The sequence below is a fragment of the Astatotilapia calliptera genome, chromosome 7 (assembly GCF_964374335.1).
Source record: "Astatotilapia calliptera chromosome 7, fAstCal68.1, whole genome shotgun sequence".
NCBI lineage: Eukaryota > Metazoa > Chordata > Actinopteri > Cichliformes > Cichlidae > Astatotilapia > Astatotilapia calliptera.
Window position 1 is genome coordinate 52,085,114 of NC_137428.1, and position 25,592 is coordinate 52,110,705.

The 25,592-nt window shown below is 40.0% G+C and overlaps 1 protein-coding gene across 1 annotated transcript in view; it reads left to right on the forward strand.

Moving 5' to 3' along the window:
- nell2a (neural EGFL like 2a) overlaps positions 1 to 25,592 on the forward strand; it is an 86,047-nt gene that overhangs the window by 35,374 nt on the left and 25,081 nt on the right. The window contains exons 13-15 of the mRNA XM_026175366.2: positions 11,225 to 11,350; positions 20,594 to 20,716; positions 23,080 to 23,175. Coding sequence (XP_026031151.2) covers positions 11,225 to 11,350; positions 20,594 to 20,716; positions 23,080 to 23,175 — 345 coding nt within the window. The remainder of the gene's footprint in view (positions 1 to 11,224; positions 11,351 to 20,593; positions 20,717 to 23,079; positions 23,176 to 25,592) is intronic.

The following is a 25,592-nucleotide window of genomic DNA, read 5'->3' on the forward strand; positions in this document are numbered from 1 at the left end:
TGAGTGTCTGGCTTGTCTGTTTTTTGAGCCTGAATTTGTTATTTAGATCAAATGTAACGGATATTTAAAATAGAGGCAAATTCCTAAAACAGCTGTGCATTGAGTGCTCGGGACTCCTATAATCTGTGCATTATTACATATTTGCTGTGATAATGATTGTTTATCTTAGAAGGATGATGTAGAGCAAAAGGATGATGCATTGTAAGAGTGGGACATGTTGACTACTGATGTGGAATTAGAGCGGTAATAATAGTAATAATATAGATATATAAGCCAGGATTTAGGTTCACAGGCAATAGGTGTGGAGTCGTTCCCCTAGCTATCTGTTTGTTTGTTCTTGTGATATTTTGGACACTAAGTACAACTTTACAGCTAGAGAAAAAAACAAAGAAACAATAGTCTGGAAGATAACATTTGAATACATTATATGTGATATTTGGGTGAATTGGTCCTTAAATGCACACAGGATACAGCATATATGAAAACAAGCATGTCAACACATGAACATCAATTACGTACTTGAACAAATTACAATTGTAAACGGGGAAATATAACAACTGTATATAAAAGATGGACATACCGAGAGGAAAATTAACAGTTTCTAAATTTCATGGTAATTTATTTTAATGCAAAGAGACAAAAAAAAATCCAGAAAAAACACATTACATAAAGGTTATAAATTTCATTGACTGTCAAAAAGTATTTTATCCCCAACTCCCACAGACTGTCTACAAGTAATCAATCAGTTACAGATAATCCGGATCTCAACTCATTATACATATAGAGAACACCCATCCACAGAACCAGTTTCTCCCATTCATTTGCAATTACTTGGAAATGAACGAAACATAAAGTCAACAACAATCGCACTCAGTCTGGAGTGTAAGAACTTGCCTCATGGAGTGAGGATGATCACGAGAAAGGTGGTGGATGTGCCCAAAACTACTCGGGAGGAGCTGGGTAATGATCTGAAGCCAGTTGAGACATCAGTCACCAAGAGCACCGTTAATAACAACCCTATATTGTAATGGAATGAAATCTTTCAGAACCCACACGGTCCTCATACTCCTTATACTCCACAAGTACAGAGAAGACTTTGGAGAAAGTCCTGTGGGCAGATGAGACCACAATCAAGCCCTTTGGCGTCAACTCGACCCGCCGTGTTTGGAGGAAGAGAAATGCTCATTTGGAGCCAAGGAACATCATCCTCACAGTCAAGCAAGGAGGTGGAAACATTATGCTTTTGGGCTGTTTTTCTGTTAATGGTACAGGATGACTTCACCACATTGAGGTGATAACGGTTTGGGCCACATACCATACAATTTTAGACGAGAACCACTGTGTACAAACCTGGTGATCAACTACAAGAAACCGCTGTACTTGACAACAAAGGTTTAATTACTATGTCACGTTTTGTTTATTAATCACCTAATTATTCCACTCAATGACATGCAAATCAATTGGTAACTTTTACGTGATGCGCTTTTTTTCCGGATTTCAAGTTGATATTCTGTCTCTCTCCATTAAAATGAAACCACAAAAGAAATTCAACACATCTCGTTTATTTGCGAGCGAGCAGTCTTACAAATTCAGCTGAGAATCGAATAAGTATTTCCCCCCACTGTAAATGACAAAGTGAAGTCACTGTGGAAGCACCTTAATCGCGCACTCTCTCTAATTGCCACCCCACAACAATGGTTGCAAAAAGAAGTCCAATTGTATCGAAGTCTATGAGAAAAGGAACCCACTTCAAAACTGATTTATGAGCGCAGTAAACATTTCCCCGATGAGTTTATGGTCTCCATCAATAATTTGAAATCTGATGTAGTACAATATGATGTTTGTTTTGTAAATGATACTCTTCATTGTTTCAAAACAATAAAGATGATAAAGCAGGGTATGATTTAGTGCATGGCTAGCCTGTGATTGATTGTCCTCCGTTTCTCAGTCAGATTCACCCTTTCAAAGATGGTAGCAGTCAGTTTGTCACAACCAGTTAGCTTGTGCTAATTTTATATTTTTTTGTTAAGAATATTAAAATCAGCAAGGAAAACAAAATTGCACATAACATGTCCTAATGCATATTTTTTAAAAAGGATAAAGCAACCACAGGATAATGAGACTGTTGGGCAGAGAACAAAAGCAAGAATTTTAATAATTGATTAAAAAGGACTGGACCACTTGCACGCAGAATGTGTTATCACCCATAAGCCATGAATGTGTGTGTATGTGTGCGCATAGTCGAAGTACACCTTGTGTTTGTGCGCAGACCAATCCCATTGCTGCAGCTGTCTTTTAAATGTCACAAGGTGGCAGCAGGCTAATTGGCACTGACTGAAGAGCACAGCCCGCTCCAAAACCCAATCACTGCTGGGATGAGCCCTGAGCCTTTGGGCTCCCCACCTGCTAGGGCCCTGACCCCCACGCACTTTGATGAATGGCACACATGCACACTCAGGGAAACATATACACATCCTGACTGGTCATGTGTGTTTACCTCTGTGACCCTGCCGAAATGTCACCCACAACAGATGGTACCACCATCACTGGGATAGTTCCCTCCTGTGTAAATAACAGTATCTCAACAAACTCACCCACTACCCTTTAAATGTCACATGGGAGATCACTCCTCTGTGGTTCTTTTCCAGATGGGATCACACTCAGCTCTACTTTTTATCAGTGCGTTACGGTTACTTTGATTTCAGTGAAGAGTCAAAATATTTAAAATTGGGGCTGTTAGAGTAGAGGGAACTCTTTTAAAGCTGAGTAACCACCCCAAGCTATTTTCATGCATCCCACTAAGTAATTACTAGGTACTGTATGCATATTTTAAAAGCAAGTCAATAAACTGCCACATCTTAGAATAACTTTAGAGTTCCCTATTCCAGATAAAATCAAAACTATTCTACAAAGATCCTCATGTAGCTCTCGATACAACCAAAGCTCTGCATTGAAATGCAAAACCCAGGAAAAAAGCAAAACTCAGTACGCAGCAACACATGTTTCAAGACTAAGCATGATCTTCCAATCAGCCTTCCAGAGAGCTCTGATAGCTGTTAATGCTCCTTTGTTAGTGATTGTTTAGACCTCTGGCCTACAGGCTACAAATAGTCACAGAGTGACGTGTGATGGATGATGATGATGCTCGATTGATTTACGCATGGTTGAAAACACTTCCCAGATTAATGACAGCCCTGATGGAGACCAAAGCCCCATTCAGGCTTGCCGCACATAAACAAGGCAGTTTTGTCCATGACATTCACTTGAGTCATTCCAAATTGAAGTGAGTAACGTGTGTGTTTAAAATAACTTTATTGACACACACCTACGTGCACTTCAAGCCTGTTAGATGTTTGCAGGTTCGAGGATCGTTGCAAAATTGGATGAATCTTTATTCCCAGGTGGAAATTCTAAGTTGCTGTTGAATGATGTAGATTGTGTGCAAAAACTGACAAGAGAACAAAAACACATGGTCTAACACACACACCTTCTGGCAACACTACTTGCAGCGAGGCTCTTCCCAAACAGGTAGGCTTCTAAGTATTTACAGTGATTGATTACAGTGTGTCTGATATTTAGACGACTGCACTCTCAGAATGATTTATACTCTTGTTGCCTCCTAATGGTATTCTCTCCACTCAGTCTTCTTAATTGGCTCCCGCTCCTACCCAAATTGACAGTGACGTTTTGCATATTTGTTTTGGGTGTTTTCAGGCCGGCTTGTTTAGGAGTGATTGTCCAAATTGGCAAGTTGAAAATGTGCTGAAAACAGTTTTCTGCTGATCTGTAGTTCATCTTTAGGTACCGGCTCAGAAACGAATCATCTTTGTTCCATTTCCAAGAAACGCATTTGACTGTTGTTCTTTCGCACTCTGATTTCCCTACGGGTGTAAATGAAAGCAAGTAATTGTCCCTAAAGATTGGAAAAGTTAAAAACCAGACAGATTTATAAGCACCTCACTTCAGTGTTTCAAAAAAGTACTTTATTTTGAGTAAATTCGTTTCTTGATTAGTTTTTCCCAGGCTCACCTTCCAATACAACTTGCAGCATCACAATGCACAGAGACTCCCCCCACACTAAAACGGGCCTTTTATAACATTCTCCAACACATTCATCCGTCCACGAGGAACCGAGGCCAACAGTGGAGGTAATCTGCTGAGTGGAACACAGATTGGCCAGCAGGGACAGCTTGTTGTCTATAGCGGTTTTTCTTTTCACTGTAGTACATTTGAAAGGAACTGGCTACTGAGAAATATCAGACAACATCTTGGCAAGCCTGGCTCCTCTGCTGTTTATTGGAAACCATCTGCGTGAGTAAGTGAGCTGGTTAGAGGAAGGAATGAACAGATGAAAAACACAAAAAAGAAAGAGAAAGAGTGGGAGAGGAAAAGAGTCCCTAGTTGAGTGGGACAGAAATGGGGTTCCTTTGTTGGATGTCCAAAGGAAATAGCATTGTTATCTCCCTATTCCTACATCTTGATTATACTGCAGTTTGAAGCAAAGATAGTGACTGTAGTCCCTATTAAAAACTACATGCTATGCAAGCGAGCAGGGATAAGTTGCTATTTCCTATTTACAAACTGTTTGTGTGCTATCACTTAGCAGTAGAGGGAATATTTAAATGTCAACACAACAGCACTTAGTAAGCAGGTTTGTGGTATCATTATCCAAATGAAAGTTGCATTGGAATGCATTTATATTTATATAAACATATATAAAGTTTGGGTACACAGGCATCATCTTTTACTGAGATAGTAGTTGCATTTTGAAAAGTCAATCACTCATCCCAGCATTTCTCATCAACCACGTGCACTTTAGTCACACCCCCTTCACACACACCTTCACATCATGACATTAGACTCTACTAGAGTAGCTTTGCATGATTCACAGTTCAAAATAATCCCCATTTACCTTATAGTGAGCTTTGTTGCAGCCCCTTAGTTTATTAATCGTCTGAAACAAGCTTCTTCTTCTTTTAGCTCCTTTTAAGCTATCTTTTTTCCTGATTGGCTGCCTCTCACAAACAAAAGGTTTGAGCAGCAGACCCAGAGTGCTGTGTCTGTGGTGACTGTATAAAACACATCTTCTCTTTAAGCCATCATATATTGTCGATCGAACAGTAAAGAAGAAGCTCTCTGAAACCAAATGCTTACACATGTCTGCAGCTTCTCCTTACAGCCATTACTTACATCCTTAAGTCATTATTTTGAATTTTGGTGATGCATAATATACATAATAAATATTGTAACAGTATATATACATACCCTTCAATCAGGGTGATTTTGCTGCTTTTTGCTGGCACAAATATTACTCAAAAAACATTTTGTATATTTTTATTGTTCATATTTTCCTAAATAAGTGACTTGCACATTATCTCATTGTGTGGCAGCAGGAAGTAAAAGACACATCCTTCTCTAAGCATGGGAGATATATTTCTTGTCTAGACAATGCAAAGCTATTCCTTCTCCTCAGATATGACTATGATTGATTCAGTTGTTATGCATGAATATACAAAGATGAAAAAAAGAAAGAAAGCACAGCCACTTTCGAGCCATCAGTCGCTGTGTGGCAACAGATTGACCCCGAGCACTCCGTTCAGTGATAAAGGCTGCAGCTGACTCCTGGCCAACCTTCTTTGCCTAGTGCATCACGTATGTCCATGTGACAAGCCAATCAGGAAAATGGAGTGCATTAATGGAGATGGAGATGGTTTCTCTCCCCCACGCAGTCACACTATGCCCCTCATCATCTCACCCCCTAACATATTGTTTTAACATACGTAACTGCTGTCACCAGGGGCAGGATGGATGGTTATACTTAATAGGCTCTAAATCAAAGCTGCACTATGGACGGCCAATCAGAAAGTGGGAAGCTGTCACCAGATCCGTGCTCAAGGTTACTGCTGCAATAGTGAACACACTGAATTTTTCTTCCACTGCCTCTTCAGTTAATACCTTTTGGTGCCTTCTCTCCAGTTCTGTTTCTCTGCCATCTAAAGTCTCAATTGTTCACTCTCTAAGACACACTACACCATTTCACAACTTTTTTTTTAACTTTCTCACTCTGTATGTTTATTCTACAGGTTTACCTGCTCTTTTCTTCCAACCATCTTCTTTATCTCTCTCACTTCTCAATCTCAGTCGTTCGCTCTTTGTCCCTATCTGTCTCATCTCATCAGCTCTGCATTATAGCTTCTTGTACCTTTGTTTCTAATCCAGTTCTTCTACTAACCTGCCCTTTTATCTGCACCTTCTCTTTTGCTTTCCATTTTCTTCCTGCCTTCATCACCTCCCTTTGTTTTCCTTTTTCTTTCAGAGCTAGTAAAGGTTTGGCCTCCATCCATATAGTGAAGGACGCATGCACCTTCATAGGTGGTTTGTGATTGTCTTCTTGCTTTATTTATCCGGGAAGCCTCTGAATAGCTTAAGGCAGCAAGTATTGATGGAACTGTGAAAGGAAGAACACCAAGTAAATGTGAATGCAACAGTTGTAGGCAGGTGTTGAGCTCTTATTTTGCGGGGTGTGGGTGGTGCGCTACCCAAGGACACGCAAGCTGAGTGAATGCCAATGCAAATCTATTGAAATTCAATTTGAAGTGCTCTTCGCTACAGCATCTGGCACAGAACATATTCAGCGGTTTTGTATCCTTTTGCTCACTTATAGACACTGAATACACAGAATTAATAATAAATTGGTAATGTCAAGAACTATAGAACTTGTCTCTCATAAATTGTTTTCAATTGACCTGTATTGTCAGTAGAAATAAAGCCCTGATGGATGTAACATGGCTGAGTTTGTTCAGTTTGACTGAATTGCATTTGATTGCATCACATTATCTAGATTATTTTGTTTACCCTGGCAGTATTTTGCATCTTCTGTCTGAAGGTTTGGCATGCAGTTTAGAACCCAGGAATAGCTGTTGCCTTAGCAACAGCTAATATGGATCCAAAATTGGAATCATGAGAGTGAGAAGGAAAAACAAAGGACAACCTAATAAATTATGATCTTGAAGCTGCACTAGCAAAGTTTCTTCTATTAATTATCATGAAGCATAAAGCCGCCAAAAACAAAGCCACGGCATTGGTTAATGAAGTTGTCATGGTAACATGTTAGGGAATAATTGTTTACACATCCAACTAAGACAGAGTAGCTAGAGTTCCAGAGAGCTGAATGGATGAATCAGTGCTTTCTATTTAGATAAATGGCTGACAAATAAAAGCTTGGACGTCATCTTCCAAGATAGCCAGCTGACTGCGGTCATAAAAAATAACAACAGCTTTAAGTCAACCTAACTCAAAAATAGCTCTCAAGTCGTCATACTCTACCCCATACGCACAAACATTTGTGTGTAAATGATGCTCAGTGGAATGATTGTTTTTCATTCCTTATGGAAAAATTTATCTTCTTAAATTATGTCAGTATATGCTATTGATCTCATGAGAAAATGTCTTCCAAACGCTAAGAAGCCTTTCCTGCTTGGAATAACAGATGCCCAAGGCTAAAGTGGTCTTTGTATTACTGACCATATGACAGAGTAAGACTTGGATGTCCTAATCCCACAGTGATACTTCTGAGCTATTAAACGTCCACTGCTGCGTTTCAGTTTTGAAAAAAAAACCCCACCTAATAATCCTGTTGCACTGGTTATGATGAATTATATAATACTGATCTGGCCAGGGGGTGTTAATCAGTTTCAGCTGCTTTTGTAATAATGAGATGAACAAAAGGTGCACTAGAGGTGCAATAATGAGATACCCCCCCAAAACGGGAATGGTTTACAGGTGGAGGCCACTGACATTTTTCCCTCCTCATCTTTTCTGACTGTTTTTTTTAAACTGTTTTTGGAGTTGGCTAGGGTCAGTGTCGCTACTGGCTGCATGAAGTGATGCCTGGAGCCTACAGATTTGCACAGGTAGTCCAGAGTATCCTCCAGGATGGCATATCAGTACGTGCCATTGTCAGAAGGTTTGCTGTGTCATCCAGCACAGTCTCAGGAGGATACAGGAGATTTCAGGAGACAAGCTATTACTCTAGGAGAGCTGGACAGGGCTGTAGCGGGTCCATAGAATACCACAATTGGCAAGTCCACCACTGGTGCCCTGTGCTTATCACAGGTGAAAGCAGGATCACCCTGAGCACGTGTGACATACCATGGAGCCATGTTATGCTGCCTGTAACATCATTTAGCATGACCAGTTGGGTTGTGGGTCTAAGCTGATCTGGGGAGGCATAGCCAAGACCTTAACAGTCTAGGCAAAAGCACCTGACTGCCATTAGATATTGTGATGTAATCCTTGGACCCAACGCTGCTCACGAGAGTATATACAGAAGGCAGGAACTCATACCCATTACTGCAGCAGTGGGCAACTCCAGGCCTTGAGGGCAGGTGTCCTGCAGGTTTTAGATCTCACCCTGGTACAACACACCTGAATCAAATGATTAGTTATTTACCAGGCCTCTGGAGAACTTCAAGACATATTAAGGAGGTCATTTAGCCATTTGAATCAGCTGTGTTGGATCAAGGACACATCTAAAACCTGCAGGACACCGGCACTCGAGGCCTGGAGTTCCCCACCCCTGCATTACTGGTTCCCATGCTTGCCTGACCTAAATCCAATTGTTCACATCTGGGACATTGTGAAGTTGCACCTCAGGCTGTCCAGGAGCTCAGTGATGCCCTGGTCTACATTTTGGAGGAGATCCCCCAGAACACAATCCGCTGTCTCATTAGGAGCATTCCTACAAGTACAAAGTTGATATTTAACACTAACACATTACCCCTCCATATCAGTGGATCAGTACATATCCAGCATGATCCACCCCCCATTGAGACATGCTGTATTTTAAAGATTTAATTTAATTTTGTAATTGCATAGGTAATAAAAATCATGCAATCTTGAGTTGCAGTGAAAAAGTGTAACTCTAACCTTTATTTGAGACTAGAAAATAGAGAGATATAGCAAAATGGCAAATATATATTCAATACATAAACAAGAATAAACAAAGATAAATGCAAATAATATGTATAGCCAGACAAAGCCACACAGAGCCCAAGAGTTGATGGCAGAGCAGATATTTGAAGTTAAATGTCAGCCATTGAGATGGATCATTCAAGTTGTACAATTCTCTGTAATATATTTTTAAACAGTCTTAAATTATTTTCTAGATGGCAGTTGCTTTAAAATTTGAGGAGTGCTGATATACCGAGGTAGCTTTTGGAGGAGATCTTTATAAATAAAAATGACAGAGTGTGGGTTCTGTTCTTGTTGCCAGCCTGCTTTTTTCATAGGTTGCACAGTGATGAGTGTGAAATTTATCCCCTATAATGAAATGCACAGCACAATGATAAACTGTATCAAGGTGTTCGAGGTAGAGTGAGTAGCATGAGAATGAGTCAAGCATGGACACGATGCTCGTCTGTGCGATCATGTCCCTGTCCTGAAAGCACGGAAACATGTTTCATTCAAATTTACGAGAACAATTCTTATTCACCGTTGGTGTGAAGAGGTTCGATGTTGCAAATAAGAAATGTAAATCCAGTGCAATACGGTCGCATTGTAAGAAAATACCTAAAACGCTTAGACAGCCAAGTTATGCCCTAACAGGTGCTGCTCATTTTGCTCAATTAGACCTCTGTGGAGCCTCTGCATACACAGTCCTTTATTGACATCACTCCCATTGCAGCTGTTATCCCACTGTTATTATCATTGTTTTTTGTACACAGTGTTATTTGACTATCTCTGCTAAGCTTAGGAGAGGCTTAATCACACAGGATGAGTAAAAATGTATTTGTTTATGTGCACACCTTTTAAATGAACTTCTCCAGTGGAGTGGTTCTGTGTAAAAAGTGGTCAAAGCACTGAGATCATCTGAGTGAGTGGGAAAAATGCAGACAAGCCGCTTTGTGCAATGATTCATTTTGACTGATTGAAAATCGAGCATTGCAATCTTAAGTGTTTCAATCCCCACCTCTTATAGACCCTCTGCATCTTTGTGACAAAGTGGCTAGGACAGAATTCATTTGCTATTTGTCACTTGCATATATTGTTATTTTGTGTTCTGTTATTTTACAGTTAGCCATAATGCTTTAATTTAGACATTGTTGGTGTAACTTCTCTTAACACACAATATTCCGGGTTTTGTTTGTGGTAGCAGTAGTTACATTCTTTACATCCATGCATGTGTTTTAAAGCAAACACTACTAACCATCAGATCATCTGAATTCTCTTCTGTTTACAGGCACATGTCTGGTAAATGATGTTTCTTTATGTTGCTTTGGTTATACTTACCATGGTGTCCATGTTGTGCATTCAGGTCCTATATGTGAGACAGGTGTATGGGAAGGGCCGCCCACTACTTCCTGTTTATATAGGGTCATGAGGTCAATGATTGCATCACTGGGTGTAACCAAATGGAGGATTTTTCATTTTGTATAGTATTGTTTGTTTTCTTTAAAGTAGCCTTTTGAGTTATATTGTATGCAGTGTTTTACTTTACAAACTATTTAGTTGAGTAAATGAGTTTGTCAGTTTCATGCATGACTTTATTCCTGTTCTTTGTTTAGAATTGTATTATTTGGTTTGACCTATTTTGTTTCAATGGTAGGGATTAACGAGGTCGGGTGTGGGCAAAGTCTTGTATAAAGCCAGTGGGATTTTTGCATGCCTGATTGATTGTTTTATGGTAAAAGGGAGATGCCAGCAATAAAATATGCTTAAAAAGAACTTCAATCGTCTGCTAATGATATTTACTTATCACCTTCCTTGCTGCTTAAGTTATGCTACATCACAATCTTGACCTCTGTCTCCCACTAATGAATTCAAATTCGTTTCTCAGTGGCTCTACGTGTGCAAAGTATTTAGGCCTACTAAAGGCCTAAGTACAGCAAGGAGGCTAAGTTTAACAGCGATGTACATGAGCTTCTTTTATGCTGAAAATCAAACCTAAGAAAAACCTAAGAAAAAAAACAAATGATTTCTTTCAGCAAGTGTCCAGAAAAAATATATGATTATGTTCAAGTGACAATTAATAGTAATATACAACACCCCAGATAATAGTAATCAATAGACCATCAGCCTTCAGCATGGGACATAACTGCTTGTTTTTTTATCTGGCCAGTAATTTCATTAGTTTTCAATTGAAAGAATTCTCAGTGAGCAATCCACATCTCATTTAGCTTTGTTCTCACCCCTTCTCTGCTTTTCTCTCTCCCCCTCTCTTCAGATATTGATGAGTGCGCTGAAGGAAAGCACTACTGCAGGGAGAACACCATGTGCGTTAACACCCCTGGTTCCTTTATGTGTATCTGCCATACGGGCTACATCAGGATCGATGACTATTCCTGCACAGGTGAGTTCGTATGCTAGCCTTTTGACAGTCAAGTACACAAAGTTCTGGTTTCATTCTACTTCTCTGTTTCAGCTATTTTGTGAAGACATTTATGAGACCTTCAAATCACATGCACAAGGATAATGCCTTTGCATGGGCGTGAACAATCTGTCTGCATACTTACAGCAAGTTACTGCCAGCTAGAAATGATTTCATTAACATCTTTAGTCATGCACTGGAGGATGGTATTATGGTATTTTATGTCGTAATAAGTACTTCAGCCAAAAGCTGCACAGAAGTCTGGAGATATAGAAGAGCAAGAGTTAGCCAGTGCCAGCAAGAGTCAGTTCAGACATAAACATTGTGAGTTATCAGCAATGTTTGACAGAATGAGGAAGCTGTGTAATATAAAAAAATCATGTAATGACAGGAAGACATAGGTATCAAGCAATACCTGCAAAACATGTTGTAAAGCTTTGCCATGCGCTACGCCTCCTCTAACTTTTTCTGTCACATCCCAGATGGTGGCTGGTTAGACACGTGTCTGCAAATCTGCCACTTGATGTGCATGTGGAAGGATAAATGTCAGAATTTCATTTGTACACCTTGGTCACTTAATATCTACAGTCACACTATGGTAAACAGTGGCTGGAGACCGCGGCATGACCAGGGTTGAGACAGCATGCAGTCAACTGCCATCTTTGAATCAAGTTTGGTGCTACGAGTTTGCTACGAGTGAACTGAAGTTACCTATTACATGCAATGTGTTTGTGATGATGAAGCATTTTACTGTGATAAATCAACAAAAATCACAGACGTGTTGTGTCTATCTAAATATACAGAAATTTAGATTACTTGCATTCAGAGTGAGTTCTGAAAAATTCTGAAATTCCTCTAAAGATAGTGACATAGTTGCAGCAAAATGACCTATGCACTGTATAAGAATTTTACCAGCTGGTAACCAGTTGCAACCACAACCACATGCAACCACAGATGCATTGTAGATGAATTGCGCTTATCAGTGCAGACTGACTTTGATTGATTGCAACATGTTGGCAATCTGTCTACATTTACAAATGAAGTAGAAATTATTTGCAATTACCAAACGCTGGCTAATCTGTCTGAGAATGACTGAGTCAATCCAAGTCAAACTGGTTTGGAGATCAGTTGGCTCCCACAAAGCAACCTGAGCAATTGCCTTGTAATTGAAAGTAGTCCCTCAGAGGTCAGGCATGCAACACCCTCATCCCCTGGGAGACCAGCTGGTTGCCACAACTACTGCCACAACTACCAACCCCCTGAGTGACCGTGGCTCAGGGGGTTGGGAAGCGTATCTGTAACCGGAAGGTCGCCGGTTCGATCCCCGGGTTCTCTGTCCTGGTCGTTGTGTCCTTGGGCAAGGCGCTTTTCCCTACCGCCTACTGGTGTTGGCCAGAGGAGCCGATGGCGCGATATGGCAGCCTCGCTTCTGTCAGTCTGCCCCAGGGCAGCTGTGGCTACAACCGTAGCTTGCCTGAACCAGTGTGTGAATGCGAGACTGAATGAATAGTGGCATTGTAAAGCGCTTTGGGTGCCTTGAAAAGCGCTATATAAATGCAATCCATTATTATTATTACTTGCAGCCAATCACTAGATGTGAATAAAATTCCAACTTAGTCGCAAGGAGGTTAGCATCCTATTATTGCTTTAGTTTAGCTGAGCTGTATCCCACAGTGATAGAGAACACAACCATGGAACACTTAGTATTAGCCTGACTGCTTGATACTATAAGTCAGCACAAGCTGATAGCAAAGAAAACACTGACAGCTGAGACGAAGTGTTAAATCAATTTTCAGTTGCCTTGAATTAATAGAGATTACAAATTCTGTCTTTGTCAAAACTTCAGCTTTGTCAAACTGCAAAAGTAATTACATATATATATATGTTTTATATATATATATATATATATATATATTTATGATATAGAAAAACTTTCCATCTTTCAACCCTATTATACTGTCAGTTGTTTGTTATATAACATATTTACAACTCCAAACTTTTTCTAAAGGATTCCAATAGTTGGCTCAGACTTTATCCTCACACTAAGCAAAAAAAGAGGAAGGCTGTCTTCTTTGTGTGTATGTGTGTGTGCAGTCTTCATATGGTGTGTGAATGTACTCTGTGTATGTGTATATGTGTGAGGAGAAAAACGCCAAAGAGAACCTGAGAAACAGCAACCTGTACGTGGAGGCGGCAGATCCGTTTGTTCGTGATCAAAGTTGGAACCAAAGTCATTTTCAAAAGATTGCGTGGATGATTTGCATTCTTTCTTATATGTCCGTATTATATGTAGAAAGAATGTCTTTGTGTAGCACTGCTGGTCATACCAGCTGGTCATTTTCTACTAGATGGATGCACTGTTGTATGTAAGAGAAATAGAGCCACGTCACATCATTTTATTTTGATATTCCATCGTGCAAAAGCACAACAAAGGAGTAATTTATCTACATTTTTTAAAAAGCCACATTTGCACATGTACTTAGCCAAGAGAAAACACAACATTTATGGATTCAAGGTCCAGACAATGGAAGCTTAAGGCAGTGCTTTAGAGAAGGAGCTCCTACCAGGAGGCAGTTCGGTTTGCTAACCCGCCACTTGCCTTGTAGTGTTTGTAATATTATTATTATTGATATTTATGCTCTCACTGTCTTAGCCCCGAAGCCATGGATGTTCCCTAGATATGCACTGTGTACACTCAGTTGAAGATCATGAAATTATTGGCAATTTTTCAGTTTCTAAATCTAATGAATGTTCTGTATTTTAACCCTGAGGGGGGCAAATTTCCCAAATGTGATCAAGATTTGCAAATTTGTACAATATTTTTTTTGCACTCAGTCAAAAAATAACATAATAATGAAAGCCAACTGAAATATTTATATATATGAATTTCACTTGGCACAACTGATATATTATTATTAATATTATGTAGTATCCAGTAACCTTTGAAAGAAAATTAAACAACAAAAATCAGTGGACAAAGAGGTGAAAAGATTCTGCAGTGTCAGAGATTTACTCAAATGTGAAGAATGCTGCAGGAATATGGGAAGTCATATTTTAAATGGATTATGTAAAAGCTCACCTCTATGTGTCACTTTTAAAATACCATGTGCACATCCACACTTAAGAATAGAATATAAAGGGGGAAAAAATCAGTAATCCTTTTATGATGTAATGTCCCTGTCCTTCTACGCAACTGACACAATGTCATTCATCAGGGATGAGCAGCAGATCTGCCTCATTCCTCAGCAGTTGTTTGCAGCTTGTGATACACGATGCTAAGTAGCTCCCTCTGCGCATCATTTCCGAAGAGGAGGCAACATGCTGCATTTCCTCTGTGCCTGTAATTAAAAACGCAATTTGCACCAATGCAAACGAACTCAGTGGCAGCACAGCGAAGGAGCTGGCAGATTTAGGCTCACAGACTTCCTGCTGTGCCATTGGAGTTTGAATTAAAGCTGTGAGACTCAGCAACATGATGACTTTGAAACCTCCCATTTCCTGTTCCATTCCTAGCTGTAGTTTCTCTCTTACTTTATTAATGGAAATCAGGGAATGACAGAGCAAAGTTACTTTTTTTCCCCCCAAGTGTTTTTAAAAACAGGCATAAACAAGTTAAAGTTGAGAATGAGGAATAGCATTTTTGCGGCCGCAACAAAAGCACATTCATCTTTTTTGTCTTGTGCGCTTGTGATTTATTTAGAGAAAGAAACATCCTCGCTTACTCAGTCGTTTTTCCACATTACCTTTAGACAGCCACTGTACCTCGCGTGATTTCAATCACTGTGTTTTCTCTAGTCTTCTGAGCTGTGGGCAAGTTATATTGTTTTACCCATTTGTCTTTCTTCCACTGTGTGCTCAGGCCCCAGATTCACAATGAAGATTAATTCCACAAACCCAATGGATTAAATTGTGTCACTATATTTTATGTAGTCTCCTATTAAAATGCCTTCAAGCCACTGTAGTGGAACACACAGCTATGCGCCTCCTTATAAAAGTCAATTTGTGTGATTAAACCTAGGCTTATGCAAAGGCTTGATGTAATGACTTTCCCCCCTTGCTTCAGTCAAATTACCGTCATGATCTCCCTGCAGTTTTATTGGACTGTGTTCTTCCACACAGCTACTATCACTGTCTGATACAGTGTGCAGTCAGTGGTATGGTATCACCTTACCTCTTAGACTAATTAGTAAGCCAAATTATAGTCAAATTAGGTGCCTTTATTCCTTAATGGAAAGTATATATGTGCCAGAAAACACACTTCTCCTAATGTATACCTGTGTGCTGAGATCAGTACCACCTTGGTAGTTGCAGTGGCAGTAACTGACAGTAACAACAGGAAGATGCTAAGTTACTAGCTGCAGGAATCTACCGCTTCTTAGTAATTGAACATCTGCTTGTGTTTGAAAATAGTCCAAAGGGAATGCTGATTCCTCTAAGTTGCTCACACATAAAATATTATAGCTGCGGAAGAAAAGATTAAAGCCCCCCCCGCACTAGCTGTCGCATGATGTATGTGTGACTACATCATTTATGGCGCCTTTCACCAATTAACAAATTGCAATCTCAGCAGAAACAATGGTTCCAGCATTGATGGACGAATTTCTGCATGCATTACAGTGTTGCATGTTAACCAGTCTGCCTTGGTAAAGAGGATTAAATTGACCCTAGCTCATTTCATGGCTCAGTGTTTATATGCACGATGGTGTATTAAAGGGCTGATCTGCAGATTTAGGCCTGAGAGAACCAGCATGGAACTGTGGTTTTATTTATCCTCAGCTTATCAGGGGGTCAGCGAGCTCAGACAGAAGACCATATTTTACATGAAAACCACCTGCGGTGAGGGAGGTGGATGGGCTCAGACCCCAGCTGGGGGTGGGCTGGAACATGTGGACTTTGTGTACTTGTTTAAATGAAATATGTCCAGCCAAAAGCTGAGGCTCTATATGGTTGAGGGTACAGTGAGAGAAGCATGTGCAACTTTCTTTTGCTACTGTATCCTTCATCTTGAAGGTCAAGATTCCGCCTCCTTTCTCCCCCTCCACCCATTCTTCATCTTTTCCCCAAAGTGCCCGAGGTGCTCCCGGCTCTGTGAGATTAGCAGCTAATCCATGAAAGGTAGGGGATTGGTTGTGCTCTCCGTTTAAACGTTATTAAAGAAGGCTGTCCTGAGGTGTGTGTTTTTGCTAGGTGTATATGTGGACGCCTCCCCTTGTTCCTAAGGTGCCTATGTAGTTAGTGTGTGTCCCGGTTCTAATCCCCTGATAACCAGACCTGGGCCCCTGAGGCTGAGGAACCGGCTGAGGGCTGGGATGGCGGGAGACAAGGCGTAAGGCATGGATGAAGGCCACAGGTGGAGCAGGAGGTTTGTCAACAGCAGAGATCAGAAAAGATGACTTTTAATCTGATGACTCAAAAGGTCTTGCAGCTGACATGGAGGGTTTTTTCCCCTCTTTTTAAAGGACATCTGTATTCTGGTTGAACAACAGGATCCCATGGGCACTTAGACTTAAAAGTTTTCAATTTCTGCTGGTCTGAACAGTGTTATGTCTTTGGCATTTTAAAGGTGCCCTAGAGAGATTTTGTTGCAGAAGTTGCTAAGAAGTACAAAAACCATAAAAACACTTCTAGTTAAATTCCTCTCGCCTTTAAATATTCTCCTAATCAGTTTCAAAACACAGTAAAGGATTTACATTACAATTTAATTTTGTTTTTGCTTGCGGTCTTTTTTTTCTTTTTCTTTTTGCATCGTGTTAAATTTCCTGGTAAAGAAATAGTACAAAATCATTGACTGGACTGTGCATCACATCATCCAGGTGCAGATGTTAAAACAAAATGGGAAACATATTGTACAAAAATCCCCAAAACTGTGCTCCAGTCCTGGCTTTAAGTTATTAGAGGAACAAATAAATATTGGCTCTTCATCATTTAGTTTTCTTTTTTTTTTATCGTCTTGGTCACCAAAATAGGCAAACTGAGAAAGGAACAGAAGTTTTTCTTGTTGTAAAACATTATAAGATCGTAGTCTTTTCAAGCTTGGGATTGTAAAATTAAATCGGAGGTTACATTGTTTTGGGGAAAGCAGCTGGAAGGTCAGACATCAATGAAACTGGTGTTGTTTTGGCAGAAGGTGGATGGAGTCAAGCGGGAGGAGAAACAGACAGCTAGAGAGAGATCCCTGGTGACAGGCTGTACATAATTGATTGTTTATCTGTCTACAGCCTGAGCAGCAGCAGCCAGCGAGGAAATGCTTCTCTCACGCTACCACACACGTACGCATTTTAGGGATTTAGTTGGTGATTAAATTAGGAGTCGCTTACACTGAGTGCAGGAGTGTAATAAGCCTAAATTTATAAATAACCCAAATTACCAGGAACCAATACTAGAACTCAAGGGTCGTAGTGATGATGCACATTCTGGATTCCCTCAAACACCCGGTGGCTCTGCTGCCTGTGTGTGTGTTCAAAGAGACAGCTTGGTGTTTGCTGCTCTGGCAGATGTGACCTTGGCAAGAAAAAAAGAAAAAGAAAAGCACCTAATTCTCTTTCCTCTCTCCTGTGCTCCTATTACTGTTTTTATATGCCCATGAGCAGACTTTAATTCTGCCCAACAGCAGGAAAGTTGTGTGTGTGTGTTACAGGAGCAGTGCAGTGGGCCCTACTAAGTGCCCTTCAATCCATCTCACACACACTTGCACGCATACATCATATTCTCGATGGAGGAGCTCATCACAATGTCACTTTCAATTTGGAAGAGCCCACGGTCTGCTCAGGAGATATAATGGATTGGGTGATGGCAGGGAAATGGATGATGCGGCTCAGGTCTACCGCAACAAGCATTCGGGTTTCTGATCCTTTCACCTTTCAGGTGCCGTCTTTAAGTCTTGACTGTCTTTACGAAGTGCAAGCATAAAAAAGCACAAAAGTTGAGCAAAATAAATAAATAAAAAAGAACGCTCCAAAAGTTTACTTCATGTCTGAAGAAAATATATTTGAGAAACCAGCTCAGAGAAGTTTGTTTATTCCCGTCCCCTGGCAAGCTTGAAGCTACCCCCAAATCCTTAAAATAACAAGAAACGGTCCAAACGGTTTACTCCAGATTAGCACTAAAAGCTTTGTATTTGTGTTTTTCAAGAGTCTTAACCCTTTTGGAGAGATTTAGTTGACTGCTTATCCGTTTAGCAACCATTAAAAGTTTTCACCACAAACAACATGATGATATGAATTGAAAAACAAGATTCTCCAGCTGAGAGAGTGAACACTGTACTGTATGGACCTTTAATGAACGGCTTGTGCTCTGCAGCCTCTCGGGCTACGATGGGATACAGAGATGTTAAGTATGGAAAAGAAGATTTCAAAAGGATAAAGTCTAGAAGGTTTTTGAGACTTATTCTGTGCTTGGTAAGCAAGTACATATCAGAATGCAATATTTATGTGAATCTCCCAAATACTATGGATGAGTATTCTTCTTTTGTGTGATTCTCAGAGGGATAAAGATCTGCTTTTATGTTCAGGGGCAGATGAAGGACTTGCATCAAGATCCATCTTCCCGTAGCAAGGGAACGGACTTAAATGCTTTAGAGTTCTTTAACTGTTTAGTGTAGGTCAGCTTCAAATAAGATTTTTTCCAATAACTCGTCATTGCATTATTGCTTCTATGTTTATTTACTGTGTAAACAAACACAGAGGCCTCGGAGGATAAAACAAAAGAAGTCAATAAGTGAGCACAGGCTAAAAACTTCTGCCACTGTATTTTTAATGACCCGTTTGAATCAAATAGTATAACAAAGCTTTGCAATTCTACCGGTGTAAACAAATTTAAAATACCGATAACTCAGCAATGGTAGTTTCTCACTTTATTAATACGAGTAATCGATAGAATGAAGTGCTTGTGAGGAAGAGACCGAAGTGGTGTTTGGTGTAAAACTCAGTACTTTTGTGACACTTGAGCATGATTTTGTTTCAAGGAAGTGTTAAGATCCACCAGCCACAAGCAAATGAAATCTCATTTGTTTCAGAACACATCTTCTTGTGACAAACGAAAAAGCAGACACACAGAGAGTGATATCATCAGGATAACGTCTCCCCTGCTGCTTCAAATGGTTTCATTCACAGCACTCCTTTTTTTAAAGAGGCCTATTTATAAGTTCGGATCCCTCAAGTAAAAATATGACAATTAATTGAGATTTCTTGTCAGCTGTCACAAGACATTGTCTTCCGTAAACAGCTACTTTCAAATTAAATGTTTTTTATTTTAAATTTGTACCTACTAGCCCTAATGGCTTAATTGTTTTCTTCTTTATGTGGCATCATTACATAGTTGCAACTGGACTGTTTGTTTTATTAGCCTTCACTCCAGGTTTTCATTTGATTCTGTTTTGCCACTTCAGTCTTCCCAAAGTTCTCCTCACAGAGGAAAAGAGATTTGTTTGCCAGTTGGATACAGTATGTTGTCACGGGCTGTAGCCATTAGTCAAGCTTGTCAGTGATTCATAACACAGCATATCACTAACTCCACAGTGATGGGAGCCTGGGAGTTCCAGTTCTACGGGGACATTTTGTTAATGCTTGTATAAAACATTTCCTGTGGGTACTTAACACGCCAATTGTGCCAATTGCAACGCTCAAACTAAAGGCTAATGGCTTATGTACTGTATGTAAACTGCTACACAAAGATGAACCGTATTGGTGTGTGCGCGGAAATTAAAGTGTTTATTTTCTGCTATTACGAAGCAGACACTGAGACGTCTCCGTCCCTCATGATGTGCAAAAACAAAAACGGCAAATTGCAGCAAAACATCTGAGACAATTTTTTTCACGACAAATCTTGATGGAAGAGAGAAAAGTGACTCATCCTCCAGTTGGCTGTTTGTCACTGATGTCTTATTACTAGACTCACAGCTGTCTAACTATCAAGTCGTTTAAAACAAGGCACAGTTTGAAATCTTGTCCTTGTTTTTTTTTGTTAATGGTTAGTAAAACAAATTACCAGCTGGCTGCGATCATTTCTGATATTTACAAAGGAGGATAAACGCTCACTTTTCTTTAATCAAGTGTTATTTTCTTGATGCCTGTAGGTCTTTGCAGATGTGAAGACGATTTCTGAACTGTTGCTAGAGTGTTTTCCTCTGCTTATTTGGGAAGATGCTGCATAATACGAAAAGTATACTTTGTACTAGTGAGGAACCTGCTCGGATTGATGCATGTTTTATTATTGTGTTGTTTGCAGAACATGACGAGTGCCTCAGCGGACTCCACAACTGCGATGAGAATGCCTTGTGCTTCAACATGGTCGGAGGCCACAGCTGCTCCTGTAAGCCAGGCTACACGGGCAATGGGACAGTCTGCAAAGGTAATCTCACCAGACTCATTTTGTTTTGTTAAGTCCTGCTTCACTTGACCACTGTTGTTTTTTCCCCTTGTTTTAACAAACAGTGTTTTTCTAATTTAGATGTTGTATCACATACTATATATATATATATATATATATATATATATATATATATATATATATATATATAGAATGTCAGTGTATTGTGTCACACAATGCACAGCCAAGAAATGTAAACAAAAACAGAATAATTTCTAGTTTTATTAATTTATTTTATTTTTTATGCTGGTTTTAATGACACCCTGGAAAAAAATACTAAACGTTCCATCCTTTTTCTCTGGGCCAAATTTAATTTAACCTCCTAAGACCCGAACTCTTCCACAGCATGCATTTTTAATTTCTCTTTGATATTTGGGCTGATTGGGGCCCGATGCATGTAAAATCAGAATTACCAGAATTACCAGATTTTTTTTTTTTTATCTGATTTTTGTTTCTAAGAAAAATGAGAGCCACAAATGAGGATATTCGTTTAAAATTTTGATAGAACAGTAGCTGTCCTCGTAAGTGGATATCAGGCCCTTGTAGAGCAAAATTGAATATTTTGGTCTAAATAACCCAAAATGTGATGTCCACATATGTGGACGCAGGGTCCTAGGAGGTTGAAATTGACTGTGGAAAGATAGAAAATGATTCCCTTTTAGTCCTCGCTGAGGTCACCTCTATTCATGCCTTTAAGGCAGATGACCTGTGATGACATATGCAGAGCCCCACCTGCAAACATATACCCCCTGGTGATTCACTCACACCCAGAACTGTGACATATGCATGCTTACCTGTTGAGAGGTCAGATTTGATAGCTAAAGGTCTGCCCCCAAGCGTCGACGATCCAAAGGGCTGGAATCACCAGAGAGTCTTCCCTTTTCTAAAATTAAGATTTATTTGGCAGGTATACCTGCTTGTTATATTGGCTTTGATGTGGTGATGCCAGGTGCACATCATCTTGCCATGTGTAGTTTTTTTTGGGTTTTTTTTGAAAGAGTCTGTCAGCTGAGACCCATGTGATTAGGTTGACTTTGGTGCCGGACACCTTTTGTCGCCCCCCAACTTTTGAACTCATCCAGTCTGTAGATATGACATTTCTTTCATGTAAGACTGCATTGCTTCTCACTCTGGCATCTGCAAAGTCTTTGGTTTACTTTCATGCTTTGAATGTGCATCCTTCTTGCAAAATGTTCTCTTCTGATGGCCTCAAGGTCATATTAGGGCTGAATGCAGGGTATTTATGTGAGAATATTCCTCAGGCATATAGCTCTATGGATTTTGAGCTTCTGAGTTTTTGCCTCCTCATAGAGAAGGCTATATTACATCTGTGCAGTACATGTGATTACACAATTTGCGAATCCAGCAACAGTAACCTCAAGGCACATTCTATTGCAATTTAAAGACCCTACAATAATACAGTCTTTTGTACAAAACCATTCAAACAAAAGTTATGAACAGGTAAATTAATGATATAAAATAAACATTGCTACCATCTTCATCATCAAATTTCTGTCAAAGATCATTAGTTTTAGCCATTGTTCTGTTAAGCATATCATATCATAAAGTATATGATGGTGATTCTACTCTCTCCACCACCCACTGAAAAGCCCTCTGTGACCCAGATTTAATGAGTGCCTCTGTCATGTTTGCAGTTCTATATGTGATCTCTGTGCTTTCTAGAAAATTGACCTGACCTCATCTGGTTAATCTATTTCTTGAGTAGAAATCTATTTATGGTGGAGCTGCACATTAAGATAACTTTGCTTGGTCATGATGAGCACTAGGTACACTACACAAACATGCACATACAAATACATGATAGAAGCTGGAACCCTTCACCCAAAACTGTGCTATAATAATTTATTATAGTTTAGACAGACTCTTGCATCTGTCTTTTGGTGTTTTTTTGTATCCCCCAACTTAATGAAAGTGCAATTCTTCATTTTTGGAGTGCTCTTTTTAAGCACTGCTTTTACACGTCTTACTAAACAGGTTTTCATTTGCTTTCAGTACTTTTCACTCTTTATTCTGAGGAAGCATGGTATGATTTTTGCATATATTACATTTATTTCCATTTCCATTTGTGTCAACTTCAGTGACTTCTCTGTGTTTTGGGGACACATTAACTAACAGCCTACCCACGGATAATGAACATTTTTGAATTAACCTTGGTGAGATGCATTAATCACGCAAAATAATATTGTGCAAGCCTATAATGAATCACATCACCAAATTAGCTCTTATTCTGTATGCAAATACATATGCTGCTGCTGGTCTAATTACATAGTTAATGCTCGTTAATCTTAGTGAGTAATGGCTCCTCTCCTCTGGTGTATCTCCAGCAATGTGTGACGGATTGTGCCAGAATGGGGGAACCTGCGTTTCACCTAACAACTGTGTTTGCCAGCAAGGATTTACTGGGAAGAGATGTGAAACAGGTAAACATTTGTTTTCGTTACGCTCTTACATTTTTTTCCCCCATAAAACAAACAAACCAAAAAAAAGGAACTTTTGATTGAATGTGTAAGAAAGAACATGTTGCAGGGCGAGGAGGTGTTTTACACTCTTGAGAATAAGACTAAACGAAGGAAGGAAAATGGGAGACTGTACTGTAAATGCTTTTTTTTTTTTGCAGTGTTCTCACTAAGCTATATTAACTACCCCCGTGTGCATTTGAATGTGTTTGTGGCGGTGTGCATGTCCGTGAACGAGTCTGACTGTGTGGGTCGGGCCTCCGTGGTGAGCGATGAGCTTGTGCCTCTCCCAAGTGGCCCAGTGGAGGATTTGAACTGCAGCTGCAACAATAATAGGCGTTAGCCCATACATGTCACAGCCCATATTAATCAGCATGGCATTCTCCTCATAGGCTTTATGCTACATGCACATTACAGCTGTGCAAACTCCTGATGCACCATATCAAATAGGACATAATAGATGAACTGAGTGTTAAGTCAGCTAGCAGCCATTGAGATATGTGAAACATTGTGATAAGACTCAGGGCTTTCTATGTGTGTTTTTCCCTACAGTGTTGCTGATTTAAGGTAACCAAGAAACACTGTATTTCTTGTACTTGTATTTGATGCATTATATGTCTAATCTACAGCAGCAGCACCTTTCTCATAACCCATTTCAACCTTTCATGGAGTGTCCTTCAGGAGACATGTAGCCAAAGCAATAGAAAGCCATGACAGCTCTCTCACTGTGCGTGCTCGTGTTTGAATGAGGCAAGCTGAGCCCCTTTGCTTTCTCATTGGTTCAGGTATTGATTGCACATAAAGGACCTTTTTTTTACGAGGCGCCCTTTTTACTGCCCGTCTTAAAGTAAATGAATTTCCCGAGATGCTGAGGAAGGAGTGTGTGTGTGTGTTTGTATGTGCGTGTGTGTGTGTGTGTTTGAGAGTGAGAAAGAGAGTGAGAGAACTTGTGTTAACACACCTAGCCAGCCATAATGCCTTATGCTTTTCCTCATTTTGCAGCAGAGAAGGTGCTGAGAACCTCGTCCCTTAGTAATTGCACGTTCCAAGCAATCACACATTTCATTACTTTCTTTAGTGTTTTAGATCCCCACTTTCTCTCCTTGCTCCTTGTCTCCTCTTCTATTTGCCTTTATTCATTCTCCCATATCTTACAAAACCCCCCAGAAAACTAGCCAAAATGTAAAAAAAATATGGAGCATATTGCACATTTTACTGCATATTGTAAAAACGGACACCAAGACATAAATAGAGGACACTCCTTTGTTGTAGCACAACTTTCTTCTTCCCATACTGTGCTATTATTTTCTGGGTTACTCAATCACACTTGAGACTTTTCATGCTAGCGACTTGATCCTGCATTACATCGGCTCAGTATACAAGGAAGAAACACAATGTCATGATAGAAAATAGACATCCCAAAAGATTTTTAATACCAAATGAAAAAGATATGATGAGAATTTTTTTTCTTCCTTTTTATGTGCTTTTGTTTTAAAGCTGGTCTACCTGTTTCCCTTTGTTTGCTTCCTTTGTGCTAAGCTAAAGTGGTCGTTCACTTATGATTTATATTTAAAGAACATAAAGGAATGAACTTAATCTTCTTATTTTAAACCTGGGAATGAGCAAATACAGCATGTGTCATTCCCAAAATGTTTAAACCTTCCATTTTTTGTTTTCTCTGCAATGTTTTCTCTGAAAAGAGAAAACAGTTCTTCTTAATGATGAGGCCACTGGGGCTGAATGACTGGTAGCTCAGGGATCAATCTCCTCCTTGTTGCGTCTGATTAGAATCTGAGGTTCAAACAAACGGGATCTCACATGTACACCCAATCATGCTCCTCAAGCCTCAGGCAGTGGGATTTTTTTTTGTCACCACAGATGCCGCTGCTGTCGTTTGCACGCCTCCCTCCCACGATCTGACTCCCTCTCAGTCTTATCCAAGTCAGCCTTGTGACAGCTACCATATTGATGTTTTGTTTTTTTCCATCTGGGACCACCATCAGGGCCCTATTCTACAGGGTGAAAGCCTCTGGCATTGTTTAGTGACTCCACCAGTCATTCAGAGTGAAAAGACGAAGGTCTTTCTTACTGTCTCCTCAGCGTGACAGGAACTCCCAGTGACGGACGCGTCTGCTGCAGAAGCTCACAGAGATGTATGGGGGTTAATGTACTGTTGGATATTCTGCTCTACTGGTGGTAAGGAGGTGGAGAAGGGATGGGTAGGAGGAGGGAGAGGGGAAACTGGGTTTGGGAGGAAGAGATGGAGATGTACGGGGAGAGTGACAGATGCAACATTCAAGGAGGGAAAGAGAAGAGAGGTTGTGGGCAGGAGGGGGATGAGAGGAGGTGAAGTGGAAAGGAAGATACAGACATGTTGGGGA